This window comes from Leucoraja erinacea, unplaced genomic scaffold, assembly GCF_028641065.1.
Source record: "Leucoraja erinacea ecotype New England unplaced genomic scaffold, Leri_hhj_1 Leri_134S, whole genome shotgun sequence".
Classification (NCBI taxonomy): domain Eukaryota; kingdom Metazoa; phylum Chordata; class Chondrichthyes; order Rajiformes; family Rajidae; genus Leucoraja; species Leucoraja erinaceus.
This window is the reverse complement of record NW_026575616.1, coordinates 23,822-39,295: the sequence shown is the minus strand read 5'-3', so window position 1 is coordinate 39,295 and position 15,474 is coordinate 23,822. Positions and strand designations below refer to the sequence as shown.

At 45.9% G+C, this 15,474-nt stretch overlaps 1 protein-coding gene across 1 annotated transcript in view; it reads right to left on the bottom strand.

The window, feature by feature from the left end:
* nphp1 (nephronophthisis 1) overlaps positions 1-15,474 on the bottom strand; it is a 58,016-nt gene that overhangs the window by 25,101 nt on the left and 17,441 nt on the right. Inside the window, 5 exon segments of the mRNA XM_055665572.1 lie at positions 6,333-6,426; positions 6,509-6,585; positions 9,284-9,366; positions 12,800-12,856; positions 12,859-12,912. Of these exon segments, the coding sequence (XP_055521547.1) occupies positions 6,333-6,426; positions 6,509-6,585; positions 9,284-9,366; positions 12,800-12,856; positions 12,859-12,912 (365 nt within the window).

Here is a 15,474-nt window from a genome sequence, read left to right as displayed (position 1 = left end):
ACCTGGTTATATCACAGCATCCATTTCCACGTTTCTCAGAATAAAATCATGGCAGATCTATCTCTTTCCCTCTCAACTCCTGCCTTCTCCCCGTAACCCCCGACACCCGTACTCATCAAGAATCTATCTATCTCGGCCTTAAATATATCCATTGGCTTTGCAGACTCTGTGGCAATGACATATAAAATTATAAAAGGACTGGACAAGCTATATGCAGGAAAAATGTTCCCAATGTTGGGCGAGTCCAGAACCAGGGGCCACAGTCTTAGAATAAAGGGGAGGCCATTTAAGACTGAGGTGAGAAAAAACATTTTCACCCAGAGAGTTGTGAATTTGTGGAATTCCCTGCCACAGAGGGCAGTGGAGGCCATGTCACTGGATGGATTTAAGAGAGTTACAGTGCATTCAGAAAGTATTCAGACCCCTTCACTTTTTCCACATTTTGTTACGTTACAGCCTTATTCTAAAATGGATTAAATTCTTTTTTTTTATCAGCAATCTACACACAATAGCCCTCAATAAAAAAGTGAAAACAGGTGTCTAGAAATTTTTGCAAAATTATTAAAAATAAATAACTGAAATCTCACATTTACATAAGTATTCAGACCCTTAACTCAGTACTTTATTGAGGCACCTTTGGAAGTGATTACAACCTCGTCTTCTTGGATATCACACTACATGCTTGGCACACCTGTATTTGGGTAATTTATCCCATTCTTCTCTACAGATCCTCTCAAGCTCTGTCAGGTTGGATGTGGAGTGTCGATGCCTGTTTTCCTCCTCCCTCTAATCCAGGCACATTCTGGTAAACCTCCTCTGCACCCTCTCCAAAGCCTCCACATCCTTCCTGTAATGGGGGCGACCAGAACTGCACGCAATACTCCAAATGCGGCCTGACCATAGCCCTAGAAAGCTGCACCGAGACTTCCTGACCCTTATACTCATTGTCCCTCGCAATGAAAGCAAGCGTAAACATGTTCCCGATGTTGGGGGAGTCCAGAACCAGGGGCCACAGTTTAAGAATAAGGGGCGGGCCATTTAGAACGGTCATGAGGAAAAACATAGAAACATAGACATATAGAAAATAGGTGCAGGAGGAGGCCATTCGGCCCTTCGAGCCTGCACCGCCATTCAATATGATCATGGCTGATCATCCAACTCAGTATCCTTTTCACACAGAGGGTTGTGAGTCTGTGGAATTCTCTGCCTCGGAAGGCAGTGGAGGCCAATTCTCTGGATGCTTTCAAGAGAGAGTTGGATAGGACTGTTAAAGGTAGTGGAGTCAGGGGATATGGGGAGAAGGCAGGAACGGGGTATGGAGTGTGGATGATCAGCTATGATCACATTGAATGGTGGTGCTGGCACGAAGGGCCGAAAGGCCTACTCCTGCACCTATTGTCTATTGTCATACCATCTCCTTTCCTTACCACTCTATCTACTGAGGTAGCCACTTTCAGGGTGTTATGGGCTTGGACCCCAACAAGCAAGGGGCTGGAAAGGCTGATTTACTGTTTACACAGTGCTGGATTAACTCAACAGGTCAAGCAGTATTTCTGAAGAACGTGGATAGGTGAAGTTTAGGGTCAGGACTCTTTCTCAACCCCACATCTCCCGCAATGTCTGAAGAAGAGTCCCGACACAAAACTTCACTATTCACGTTCCCCAGAGATGCTGCCTAGCTTGTTGAGTTAGAAACATAGAAAATAGGTGCAGGAGTAGGTCATTCGGCCCATTGAGTCAGCGCTGCCATTCAATATGATCATGGCTGATCACCCAAAATCAGTCCCCCCCTTTCCTGCTTTTTCCCCATATCCATTGATTCAGTTAGCCCGAAGAGTTAAATCTAACTCTCCCTTGAAAACATCCAGTGAGTTGGCCTCCACTGCATTCAGACTCCAACTGGGTCTGTTTTTCCTGTAAAGCTGCATCATTTTTAACCATCTGGCCTGTCTTCATGCTATGCAACTTTATGACTCTATAATGGTTCTTCAAATACAACCCCTTCTCCCCAGAATCAACTGAGAAAAGTATCCCTGGACTGCCTCAATAAAATATTGCCCATTCAATGAGACCAAACGGCATGCAATACTCCATCTCATCACTCTGTCCAGACGCATCAAGACAATAGACAATGGACAATAGACACTGGACAATAGGTGCAGGAGTAGGCCATTCGGCCCTTCGAGCCAGCACCACCATTCAATGTGATCATGGCTGATCATCCCCAATCAGTACCCCGTTCCTGCCTTCTCCCCATATCCCCTGACTCTGCTATCTTTAAGAGCCCGATCTTGCTCTCTCTTGAAAGTATCCAGAGAACCGGCCTCCACCGCCATCTGAGGCAGAGAATTCCACAGACTCACCACTCTCTGTGTGAAAAAGTGTTTCCTCGTCTCCCTTCTAAATGGCTTACCCCTTATTCTTAAACTGTGGCCCCTGGTTCTGGACTCCCCCAACATCGGGAACATGTTTCCTGCCTCTAGCGTGTCCAAACCATTAATAATCTTATATGTTTCAATGAGATCCCTTCTCATCCTTCTAAATTCCAGAGTGTACAAGCCCAGCCGCTCCATTCTCTCAGCATATGACAGTCCCGCCATCCCGGGAATTAACCTTGTAAACCTACGCTGTACTCCCTCAATAGCAAGAATGTCCTTCCTCAAATTAGGAGACCAAAACTGCACACAATACTCCAGGTGTGGTCTCACTAGGGCCCTGTACAACTGCAGAAGGACCTCTTTGCTCCTGTACTTGATTCTTCTTGTTATAAAGGCCAACATGTCATTCGCTCTCTTCACTGCCTGCTGTACCTGCATGCTTACGTTCATAGACTGATGTACAAGGATGCCCAGATCCCATTGTACTTCCCCTTTTCCCAACTTGACACCGTTTAGATAGTAATCTGCCTTCCTGTTTTTGCTCCGTGATGAACACTGCTGCCCATTTACTTTGCCACGCAGCAGTTCCTGTAAGTCGGGCTCCAAGCCCTCGTAACACAGTATGTTCTGTCATACAAAATATAGTTACACTTCTTCTGCTGTGGCATAGTGGTGAGCAGCACCTGACACCTGCGTTCGATCCTGGCTTCGGGTACTGTCTGTGTGGAGTTTGCACGTTCGCCCTGTGACTGTGTGTGTTTACTCCGGGTGCTCTGGTTTCATAAGTTCATAAATGATAGGAGCAACATTAGGCCTACCAAGTCCACTCCGCCATTCAATCATGGTTGATCTATCTTTCCTTCCTAACCCCATTCTCCTGCCTTCTCCCCATAACCCCTGACACCCGTACTAATCAAGAATCTATCTATCTATCTCTGCCTTAAAAATAATAATTGATGGCCTCCACAGCCTTCTGTGGCAATAAATTCTACAGATTAACCACTTCCTGCTGAAAGAAAATTCCTGGCCACACGCTCATCTCTCCGTTGCCATCAGGAAGAAGGTACAGGAGCTTGAAATCTGGAACATCCAGGTTCAGGAACAGCTTCTTCCCCACAGCCATCAGACTATTAAACTCGTCATCAAACAAACTCTGAACTATAACAGCCTACTGCACTTGTTTAAGAAGGAACTGCAGATGCTGGAAAATAGAAGGTAGACAAAGTGCTGGAGAAACTCAGCGGGTGCAGCAGCATCTATGGAGCAAAGGAAATAGGCAACGTTTCGGGCCGAAGAAGGGTCTGAAGAAGGGTTTTGGCCCGAAACGTTGCCCATTTCCTTCGCTCCATAGATGCTGCTGCACCCGCTGAATTTCTCCAGCACTTTTGTCAGCCTACTGTACTTAATCTGTTTATTTATTGTGCATATATATGGTCTATGGTCTATAGACACACTGAACTTTTATCTTCCGTTTTGTGTTATGTTTACATATTCTGTTATGCTGCCACAAGCAAGAATTTTGTTGTCCTATCTGGGACACATGGCAATAAATCTCTCTTGACTCAACTCATTCCAAAAAGAACATCCATTAATTCTGAGGCAATGACCTCTGATTCTGAGGCCATGACCTCCCACATTCCAAAGATGTGTAGGTCTGTGGGTTAATCGGCTTCTGTGAATTGCCCCTTGGGTGTAGGAAGTGAAAGTGGTAAATAACATAGAACTAGTGATTAATGGTGGGCGTGGATGCAGTGGCCGAAGGGCCAGTTTCCAAGCTGTCTGAATTAAACTTCCCATATTTTGCTTCATCTACCAACGTTTTGCTCACTTGCTTCCTTTATTTACATCCCCCTGCAAACTGTTTGCATCCCCATACAATGCAGTCATCCCTCATTCATGGTGTTCATGGTGGAGCAGCGGTGAAGGCAACGACAACATCACCAGGCCAGGCCGACCCTGGCAACTCCCACCCATTGCCGTCGCCACGAAAACCGGCCTTTATGGCCAAGGCAAAGCCAACATTTTTAAACCAATTTGGGACTGTTTTTACTGTATTTTAAAGTTGCTGTTTTACCTGCTTTTAACTATTTATACTGTTTCATCAGGGACTGGATTGTTTTTATTGTTACTATGTGTGAAATGTTTAAGTTTTATGTGCGATGCTCTGGTATTCCCTGGGAAACGTCTTCTCATTTTGCACTGTACAACTGTTGCTTTGCAAGATGACAATAAAGGTTGATTGATTGACTGTCCGGTAACATCACAATCTGGTTTGGGAATTGCTCTGCCCAGGACAGGAAGGCTCTGCAGAGAGTAGTGTGTTCGGCCGAACGCACTATGGGAACCACACTCACCCCCCCTGCAGGAACTATACACCAGGAGGTACAGATCCAGAGCCAGCAACATTATGGGGGACCCCTACCCCCCCAGCAACGGCAAACGCCTCCACTGTCACGCTGTGAAAACAGAGAGGATGAGACGGAGTTTCTTCCCACAGGCCGTCAGGACTGTAAACTCTAATCTCACCAGGGACTCATTTACTGTTGTGTGGTGTCTTTTTATTTTTTATAAAATGTAAATACTGGTTCTGTTCTGTTCTGTTTTGTTGATTTGCACAATTCGCAGGCATTGCCACTTTCATTTCACTGTACATCTTGCATGTGTATGTGACAAATAAACTTGACTTGACTTGAAGACTGCTACATGGCAACTCTTGTGTACATTCTCAGAGTGATCTACTGTCTTATACTCTTGTGCTTAGTATAAGTGTGCCTAATGTATGGAAGGATTGCCAAAAAATAATGTCACTGTCCTTGGGTAAACATGACAGTACAGTACCATCAAACCATTATAGACAATAGACAATAGTTGCAGGAGTAGGCCATTCGGCCTTCGAGCCAGCACCGCCATTCAATGTGATCATGGCTGATCATCCACAATCAGTACCCCGTTCCTGCCTATATGGTAAATAGTTAAAATTCCAACATCAATCTCTGTTGCAGAACTGAGAAGGACTTTTTCACCACAACTCACTATTTTTCTGTTAGTTAACCAATCCTTTATCCATATCAAGATAACACCCACAGCCTGATGTTTCAGAAGGAACTGCAGATGCTGGAAAAATCGACAGTAGATAAAAATGCTGGAGTAACTCAGTGGGTCAGGCAGCATCTGTGGAGAACATGGATAGGTGACGTTTCACAAAGTGCTGGAGTAACTCAGCAGGCCAGCATCTGTGGAGAACATGGATAGGTGACGTTTCACAGAGTGCTGGAGTAACTCAGCGGGTCAGGCAGCATCTGTGGAGAACATGGATAGGTGACGTTTCACAGAGTGCTGGAGTAACTCAGTGGGTACAGGCAGCATCTATGGAGAACATGGATAGGTGACGTTTCACAGAGTGTTGGGAGTAACTCAGCGGGTGCAGCAGCATCTATGGAGCTAAGGAAATAGGCAACGTTTCGGGTCGAAACCCTTACGGGTTTCGGCCCGAAACGTTGCCTATTTCCAGAAGGGTTTCGGCCCGAAACGTTGCCTATTTCCTTCGCTCCATAGATGCTGCTGCACCATAACTCAGCGGGTCAGGCAGCATCTGTGGAGAACATGGATAGGTGACGTTTCACAGAGTGCTGGAGTAACTCAGCGGGTCAGGCAGCATCTGTGGAGAACATGGATAGGTGACGTTTCGGTTCAAGACCTGCAGATTCAGAGTCAATGGAAAGGGAAGCGAGAGATATAGAAAGTAAGTAGAACAAATGAATGAAAGTACAAAAAGTCACGATGATCAAGGAAAAGGTGATCCATGGTCCATGGTAGATGAGGACTAGGTGAGTTATACAGACAGTGAAACTTAACAGGATGACAGTGAAACTAGTACGATGACTAGGGTGGGGAAGCAGGCAAGTATGCAAACCTTGCTATATACAGCAAATGCTACAGATCCGAGCTACCTACTTCAGGACGTTTCTCATGTAACCGGCTGGTGGTTTCAGCTTCACCAGGAGTTTGGGTTGCTTCCTGAACACCAAAATCTGCTCTAAAAAGTTAGCTGAAGCAGCGAAAAAAAACACCATTAGAACAGAGTTGAAGGAACCAGAAATATCTGCATTAAAAATATTAATATGCCATACCTCTTCGAGTGAGTATCGGATCCACTTCCAAGCCTTTTTCATAAGGTGTTCCACCATTTAATACAACTTCATAGGTTCTTTATTGCAGATAAAGATATGAAATATATGGTATAAGGCACATATTTCACCGACAATTGTGATAATATTATCTATCAAAAAATGCAAATGTTGTTACATTCTAGATGATGTTACCAAGTTGAAGCAGACTGCTCAAAATAAAAATCCACTTCTGGGAATGTCAAAAAATTGCCATTAATTACATCCGTATTAATAGGTGGACAAAAAAGCTGCAGAAACTCAGCGGGTGAGGCAGCATCTATGGAGCGAAGGAAATAGGTGACATTTCGGGTCGAGACCCTTCTTCAGACTGATATGGGGATGAGGGGAGGGGGGGGCGGGAAGAAGAAAGGAAGAGGCGGAGACAGTGGGCTGCGAGAGAGCAGGGAAGGGGAGGGAAGCAGGGACTACCTGAAATTGGAGGTCAATGTTCATACCGCTGGGGTGTAAACTATCCAAGTGAAATATGAGGTGCTGCTCCTCCAATTTGCGGTGGGCCTCATTCTGGCCATGGAGGAGGCCCAGGACAGAAAGGTCAGATTGGGATTGGGAATGGGAGGGGGAGTTGAAGTGCTGAGCCACCGGGAGATCAGGTTGGTTATTGTGAACCGAGCGGAGGTGTTGGGCGGAGCGATCGCCAAGCCTACCCTTGGTCTCGCCGATGTAGAGCAGCTGACATCTAGAGCAGCGGATGCAATAGATGAGGTTGGAGGAGGTGCAGGTGAACCTCTGCCGCACCTGGAACGACTGCTTGGGTCCTTGGATGGAGTCGAGGGGGGAGGTAAAGCGACAAGTGTAGCATTTCCAGCGGTTGCAAGGGAAAGTACCAGGGGAGGGGGTGGTTTGGGTGGGATTATTAAGAGGATTTGGTTTAATTTCATTCATTGATTTCTGCTTCAGAGAAGTAGACATGCACCTATTTTCTATGTTTCTATATTTCTATGTTTCTACGTGCACAAGAGACCTCTACTGAATTGAATGAAAAGATACAGTATGGAAGCAGGCCCTCCGGCTCACCAAATCCACACCGACCATCCATCACACGCTCACACCTGTTATAGACAATAGACAATAGACAATAGGTACAGGAGTAGGCCATTCGGCCCTTCAAGCCAGCACCGCCATTCATCCATAATCAGTACCCCGTTCCTGCCTTCTCCCCATCATATCCCCTGACTCCGCAATCTTCAAGAGCCCCATCTAGTTCTGCGTTATGCACTCACAGGGTGAACATGCAAAGCCCACACTGTGACACCCGAGGCTAGATATAAACTGGATCTCTAGAGCTGTTTTGCTGTGTCTCTACATGCTATGCCACTATGGTCGGGAGCCTTCTCCAGACTGATGCTAAATGCCATCAGTCCATCCCTCCACAGACACTGCCTGCGCTGCTGAGTTCCACCAGCACTTTGTGTTATGTATAAGATTAACAGGTTAATAGATTAATAGGAGAAAAATGGTTTTCTTCCCAGCTGTTATCAGGCAACTGAACCATCCTACCAACAGAGAGCAGTCCTGAACTACTATCTGAAGAAGGGTTTCGGCCCGAAACGTTGCCTATTTCCTTCGCTCCATAGATGCTGTTGCACCCGCTGAGTTTCTCCAGCTTTTTTGTGTACCTTCGATTCTCCAGCATCTGCAGTTCCTTCTTAAACACTGAACTACTATCTATCTGATTGGTGACCCTCGGACTACCTTTGATTGGATTTTATTGTCTTTATCTTGCACTAAACTATTCTAATGACTCTCTCTCTGTTGACAATAGACAACAGCTGCAGGAGTAGGCCATTCGGCCCTTTGAGCCAGCACCGCCATTCAATGTGATCATGGCTGATCATCCCCAATCAGTACCCCGTTCCTGCTTGTTCCCCATATCCCCTGACTAGTCACATGTACCAACAAGCAACCTGATCTCCCAGTGGCTCAGCACTTCAACTCCCCCTCCCATTCCGAATCCGACCTTTGTAACATAGAAACATAGAAAATAGGTGCAGGAGGAGGTCATTCAGTCCTTCGAGCCAGCACCGCCATTCATTGTGATCATGGCTGATCATCCCCAATCAATAACCCGGGCCTGCCTTCTCCCCATATCCCTTGATTCCACTAGCCCCTAGAACTCTATCTAACTCTCTCTTAAATCTATCCAGTGACTTGGCCTCCACTACCCTCTGTGGCAGGGAATTCCACAATTCTCTCCTGGGCCTCCTCCATGGCCAGAGTGAGTCCCACCACAAATTGGAGGAGCAGCACCTCATATTTCGCTTGGGTAGTTTACACCCCAGCGGTATGAACATTGACTTCTCCAATTTCAGGTTGTCCCTGCTTTCTCCCTCTTTTCCCTCCCCTTCCCAGCTCTCCCACAGCCCACTCTCCGCCTCTTCCTTTCTTCTTCCCGCCCCCTCCCACCCCCACATCAGTCTGACGAAGGGTCTCGACCTGAAACGTCACCTATTCCTTCGCTCCATCGATGCTGCCTCGCCCGCTGAGTTTCTCCAGCATTTTTGTCTACCTTCCTTATCATGTATCTGTACACTGTAAATAGCTCGATTGCAATCAATGAATAATCTTTCCGCTGACTGGTTAGCACGCACCAAAAGCTTTTAACAAATAACAATAAACTAACAAATGAAAGCTTAAATAAAAAAACAATAAACTAAACTAAACTAATATATTTACATTAAATTCTCTGAGCTGATATTTATCCAAGCATTTTTTTACCTGTGGGGAACAGGAGCTCCGTCAGCAGTAAAGAGAGGCAAGAAGACCCAGCCACAGCTCAAATCCCCTCGATGACCAGTTGACTAAAATGGAAAAGAGATTCAGTCAGAACAAGAGGAGCTGATTACTTCTTAACTTAGCTGATTTGGTCATGTTTGATCATCGCAAGTTATAACTAACTGCATTGTAATTTGCACCGTGGCTTGGTTCGGCAACTTGAGCGTCCTGGAGCGGAAAAGACTACAAAAAGTAGTAAACACTGCCCAGTCCATCACCGGCTCTGACCTCCCTACCATCTATCGCAGTCGCTGCCTCAAAAAGGCTGGCAGCATCATCAAAGACCCACACCATCCTGGCCACACACTCATCTCCCCGCTACCTTCAGGTAGAAGGTACAGGAGCCTGAAGACTGCAACAACCAGGTTCAGGAATAGCTACTTCCCCACAGCCATCAGGCTATTAAACTTGGGTCGGACAAAACTCTGAACATTAACAGCCCATTATCTGTTTATTTGCATTTTATCAGTTTATTTATTCATGTGTGTATATATTTATATAATGGTATATGGACACACTGATCTGTTTTGTAGTAAATGCCTACTATGTTCTGTTGTGCTGAAGCAAAGCAAGAATTTCATTGTCCTATCAAGGACACATGACAATAAACTCTCTTGAATCTTCAATCTCTCTTGAATCAATCGAAATGAGTATAAATGAAAGTAAATTATAAACCCTGTGAGACGAACATGAAAGTGACAATATTTAAGAGACATTTGAACAGGTATATGTATACATTCATAGAGTCATACAGCATGGAACGCTTTTGAGGTGGAGATTGACAAATTCTTTATTACTGAGGGTGTCGGTCATTTAAATATTTATTCATTAGGAAAAGTAATAGATTTCCGCAAGGTGAACGATTTACATAATTGAAATTAGACAGAAATGCTAGAGAAACTCAGCGGGTGACGTTTCGGGTCGAGACCCTTGATTGAAAGACATAATTGAAATAACAGGCAGAGATAGACATTTTTCACTAGTATGGGTGTCAGGGGTTATGGGGACAAGACAGGAAAATCGGATTGAGAGGGATAGGTAGATCAGCCATGATTGATTGATGGAAGTAGACTTAACGGGCCAAATGCCCTCATTCGGCTCCTGGAACATATGAGCATGAACCAGGCCCTTTGGCCCAACTGCTCCATGCTGACCATGACGCATGTGTCGGGCAGGTTTATTGAGATATGGGCTAAACACAGGCAGGTGCAACTAGTGTAGATGGATCACCTTGTTGGGCCAAAGGGCCTGATGCCTGATTCCGTGCTATATGATAATAACCCTAAACATCTCATGTTCTTAAGTGATAGGAGCAGAATTAGGCCATTCGGCCCAGCAAGTATACTCCGCCATTCAATCATGGTTAATCTATCTCCCCCTCCTAACCCCATTCTCCTGCCTTCTCCCCATAACCGCTGACACCCGTACTAATCAAGAATGTCTATCTCTGCCTGTTGTTTCAGTTATGTAGATCATTCACTTTGTGGAAATAGACAACAGGCAATAGGTGCAGGAGTAGGCCATTCGGCCCTTCGAGCCAGCACCGCCATTCAATGTGATCATGGCTGATCATCTCCAATCAGTACCCCGTTCCTGCCTTCTCCCCATATCCCCTGATTCCACTATTTTTAAGAGCCCTATCTAGCTCTCTCTTGAAAGCTTCTAGAGAACCGGCCTCCACCACCCTCTGAGGCAGGAATTCCACAGACTCACAACTCTCTGTGAGAAAAAGTGTTTCCTCGTCTCCGTTCTAAATGGCTTACTCCTTATTCTTAAACTGTGTGACCCCTGGTTCTGGACTCCCCCAACATCGGGAACATGTTTCCTGCCTCTAGCGTGTCCAAGCCCTTAACAATCTTATATCTCTCAATGAGATCCCCTCTGATCCTTCTAAACTACAGAGTGTACAAGCCCAGCTGCTCCATTCTCTCAGCATATGACAATTCGCCATACCTGGAAATCTATTACTTTTCCTGATGAATAAGTTTAGTAGGATCTGAAGGATATCTTTTACACACAAAAAGTGGTGGGTGTATGGAAGGAGCTGCCAGAGGAGGTTGTTAAGCCAGTTATCGCAACGTTTAAGAAACAATTAGACAGGTACATGGATCTTCTTCTTGCGTATGGCATCCACAGCCTAACGTTGTCGGTCAACTTGTTCTATTTGATCTATTTGTTTGTGCACGTCGGGTTGATTGCATTAGTCGAAACAGGGTGGACCATGTGAAGGTTGCAATCTCCCACTCCGGGTACATGGATAGGACAGGTTTAGAGGGATATATGGGGCAAACACAGGCAGGTGGGACCAGTGAAGATGGGACATGTTGGTCAGTCTGGGTACGTTAGGCTGAAGGGCCTGTTTCCATGCTGTATGATTCTTCTCCATGGATTGTCACCTTGTCGTGGTGGAGAAGCTTGTGTGGACCTGACATCCTGAGAGCGATGCCGTCTGGAGCTATCGATGCTCCTGGTAGGGCCACCCATGGCGGTAAGGTCGAGGGGGAGGTCTCTGACAAAGAGCCAATCCAACCAAGACCTCGACGGTGGAACAGGCGGAGGAGGACGATGGCTGACCTTAGTGGAGCGTCACAACGGCTGGGAAGGCGGATGAAGGCTGCAGCAGAAAAGGGTCTCCGGTCGTCTTGGACTCCATGCCACTGGATCCTGACCCAGATCTGTCAAGGTCCGTTAGGCGCCCCCCCCCCCCTTGGTGAATGCTATGTACTCACCTTTCTCTGTTTCTCTCCCGAGTACAGGCCTCGTGGCTGTGAGTCTTGGAACAAGGGGTTAAAAGGCTCCTGTACCCGAGTGGCCAAGCTGCGTCAGGTGACGGGTGACTCATCTGAAGCTTAAATACCAGAATCTCCCAGGATTCTTTCTCTTCTTCATCGACCCTGACCTGTGAGCAGCCTGCTGGTGTGAGCTGAGGAAGGCCTGGCCACATAACATAGAACTTTGTGTACTTTCACCATTCCTTGTTAACAAATATTGAATTGGGACGGATAAGGGCTGACCTTAGTGCTTTTGTGTATTTTGTTTCAGGGTTATATCTCTTTAGGCAGGTTTTAGAGTCTCCGGTTCGACGGTCCATTACGTGGCTGGCTGGAGCACTGTTTAATTGTTTGTTAGTCCATCCACATCCCTGACTGGGTTATTTAAATCAGGTTTGGTTTTTTGTGTTCCATTGAATAATTAAAAGATTTTTGAACTTGAACCTGGTTTTTGAATTATGTTACACGGCTCTGAAGTACCTGCATTCGGGAGTCGAAACAAGGACCGTGGGGTGGCTGTCTGTGCACCAGTCTCCCCACGTTAAACAAAGTCACGCACAGGCGTCCTCCATAGAGAGGACAGTCTTACACGTTTCCAGTGACTGCCGATGATGACTCCATAAACCTAAAAGCTTTATATATTGTTGTGAAGTTGCAATTATTAGTAAATTACCACCGGACAACTTACGTGATAAACGTAGGTGATGCCCACTTCAAACAGAATACCGATCTCAGGCGACTGAGAGAGTTTGACCTCACGAAACATTCTCCATCCAACAGGCTGGGAAGTATTCCTGTAACCTGCAGCAGGGCAGAACATTAAATATCTAATTACGCTTTCGATACAACAAGTATGAATCAAGAATAACTACTGGGAAACAAGAGAAGAGGATTACCTGCATTTACAATCAGCTTTAAACAAGATTGACTTCCTTTATAAAGCTGAGATACAACTGTATAATTCACAGATAAGACTTTATAGTCAGAGATAAACACAATTGTATTTACTGTCATTGAACTTGCTGTGCAAATCGACTTACTTATTAGAGGCATGGAGTCACTCACTGGCCCAACTCATCCATGCCGGCAAAGTGCTCCACCTGCACTAGTCCCACCTGCCCACGTTTGGCCCATATCCCTCTAAACCTTTCCTATCATGTCAAGGGTCAAGAGTGTTTTAAGGTCATAGGAGTTGAGTACAGGAGCAAAGAGGTCCTTCTGCAGTTGTACAGGGTCCAAGTGAGACCACACCTGGATTATTGTGTGCAGTTTTGGTCCCCTAATTTGAGGAAGGACGTTCTTGCTATTGAGGGAGTGCAGTGTAGGTTCACAAGGTTAATTCTAGGGATGGCGGGACTGTCATATGCTGAGAGAATGGAGCGGCTGGGCTTGTATACTCTGGAGTTTAGAAGGATGAGAGGGCATCTCATTGAAACATATAAGATTATTAAGGGTTTGTACACGCTAGAAGCAGGAAACATGTTCCCGATGTTGGGGGAGTCCAGAACCAGGGGCCACATTTTAAGAATAAGGGGTAAGCCATTTAGAACGGAGACAAGGAAACACTTTTTCTCACAGAGAGTTGTGAGTCTGTGGAATTTTCTGCCTCAGAAGACGGTGGAGATCGGTTCTCTGGATACTTTCAAGAGAGAGCTAGATAGCGCTCTTAAAGATAGCGGAGTCAGGGAATATGGGGATAAGGCAGGAACGGGGTACTGATTGGGGATGATCAGCCATGATCACATTGAATGGCGGTGCTGGCTCGAAGGGCTGAATGGCCTACTCCCGCACCTATTGTCTATTGATATACCTGCACTCCAAAGAGTAAAGTCCTAGCCTGCCCAAGCTCTCCCCTCGAGTCCTGGCAACATCCTCATAAATCTCTGCATCCTTTCCAGCTTAATGGCATCCTTACTATAGCAGGAATACAGTTCAGAAGGTGGAGTACGAGAAGGTAAAATCTGAACATTTCCAACGCATTGCATATTCAGAAGTCTACAAAGAGAACCACAGGGACAATGTTAAGACAGTGATAGATACAGAACTGAACTAATGGTTTAAAATCCATCCAGAGAATAGAATACGCACATTAGCATCATCTGCAATACCTTGCCATATTCTAATTATTCCCATGGCAAAACATAGTGGCATGGCCTTTGTGGATGTTTTACATAAGAGAACAGTTACAAATGCTGCCGTCAGGACACGGATAACTAAATATCATGCCAGGAGCAAGTAGAATTTGCATACATGAATGCAAGAATCTAAACGAGTCTAAATGAGGTCTTGTGAACCCAAAAGAGCAGCAATAGCTCCTCTTATTTCAATTATGTACATTCCACACTTCAGGGAAATGTGTATAATATCATGAGATGAACAGATCGGGCAGATGCACAGAGTCTCTTGCCCAGAGTAGGAGAATCGTGGACCATAGGACATAGGTTGAAGGTGAAGGGAGAAGTTGGGAGGTCATGTTGCAGTTGTATCGGACGTTGGTGAGGCTGCATATAGAATGGTGTGTTCAGTTCAGTTCAGTTTTATTTGTCATGTGTTTAAGAACGAACTGGAGATGCTGGAAAATCGAAGGTACACAAAAATGCTGGAGAAACTCAGCGGGCGAGGCAGCATCTATGGAGCGAAGGAATAGGCAACGTTTCTGTCCGAAACCCTTCTTCAGACTGATGGGGGGTGGCGGGGAGTAGGAAGGAAAAAGAAGGAGGAGGAGCCCAAGGGTTGAGGGAGGTGTGAGGAGACAGCCCGAGGGCTGGGGAAGGGGAGGAGACAGCAAGGGCTAACAAAATTGGGAGAATTCAATGTTCATGCCAGCAGGATGCAGACTACCCAAGCGGAATATGAGGTGCTGTTCCTCCAATTTCCGGTGTTGCTCGCTCTGGCCATGGAGGAGACAGAGAGATCGGATGGGGAATGGGAGGGGGAGTTGAAGTGCTGAGCCACCGGGAGGTCAGGACCGAGCGGAGGTGTTCGGCATGTGTTGGTTAACACAGGGTCAGCGGTACAATGAAATGTGTTTGACAAGACAACGGGTCACTTCAGCAATGATATTACAAGGATAAAATTAAGGTAAAAAAAAGATAAGTTCTGGGCACCATGTTATATGAAAGATGTAATTAACCTGGAACAGGTACCGAGAAGATTTACCAGGATGTTACCAGGACTAGATGGTGTGGGCTATAGGGAGAGGTTGAGCAGGCTGGGACTCTATTCCTTGGAGCGCAGGAGAATGAGGGGTGATCTTACAGAGGTGTATAAAATTATGAAAGGAATAGATCGGGTAGATGCACAGAGTCTCTTGCCCAGAGTAAGGGAGTCGAGGACCAGAGGACATAGGTTCAAGGTGAAGGG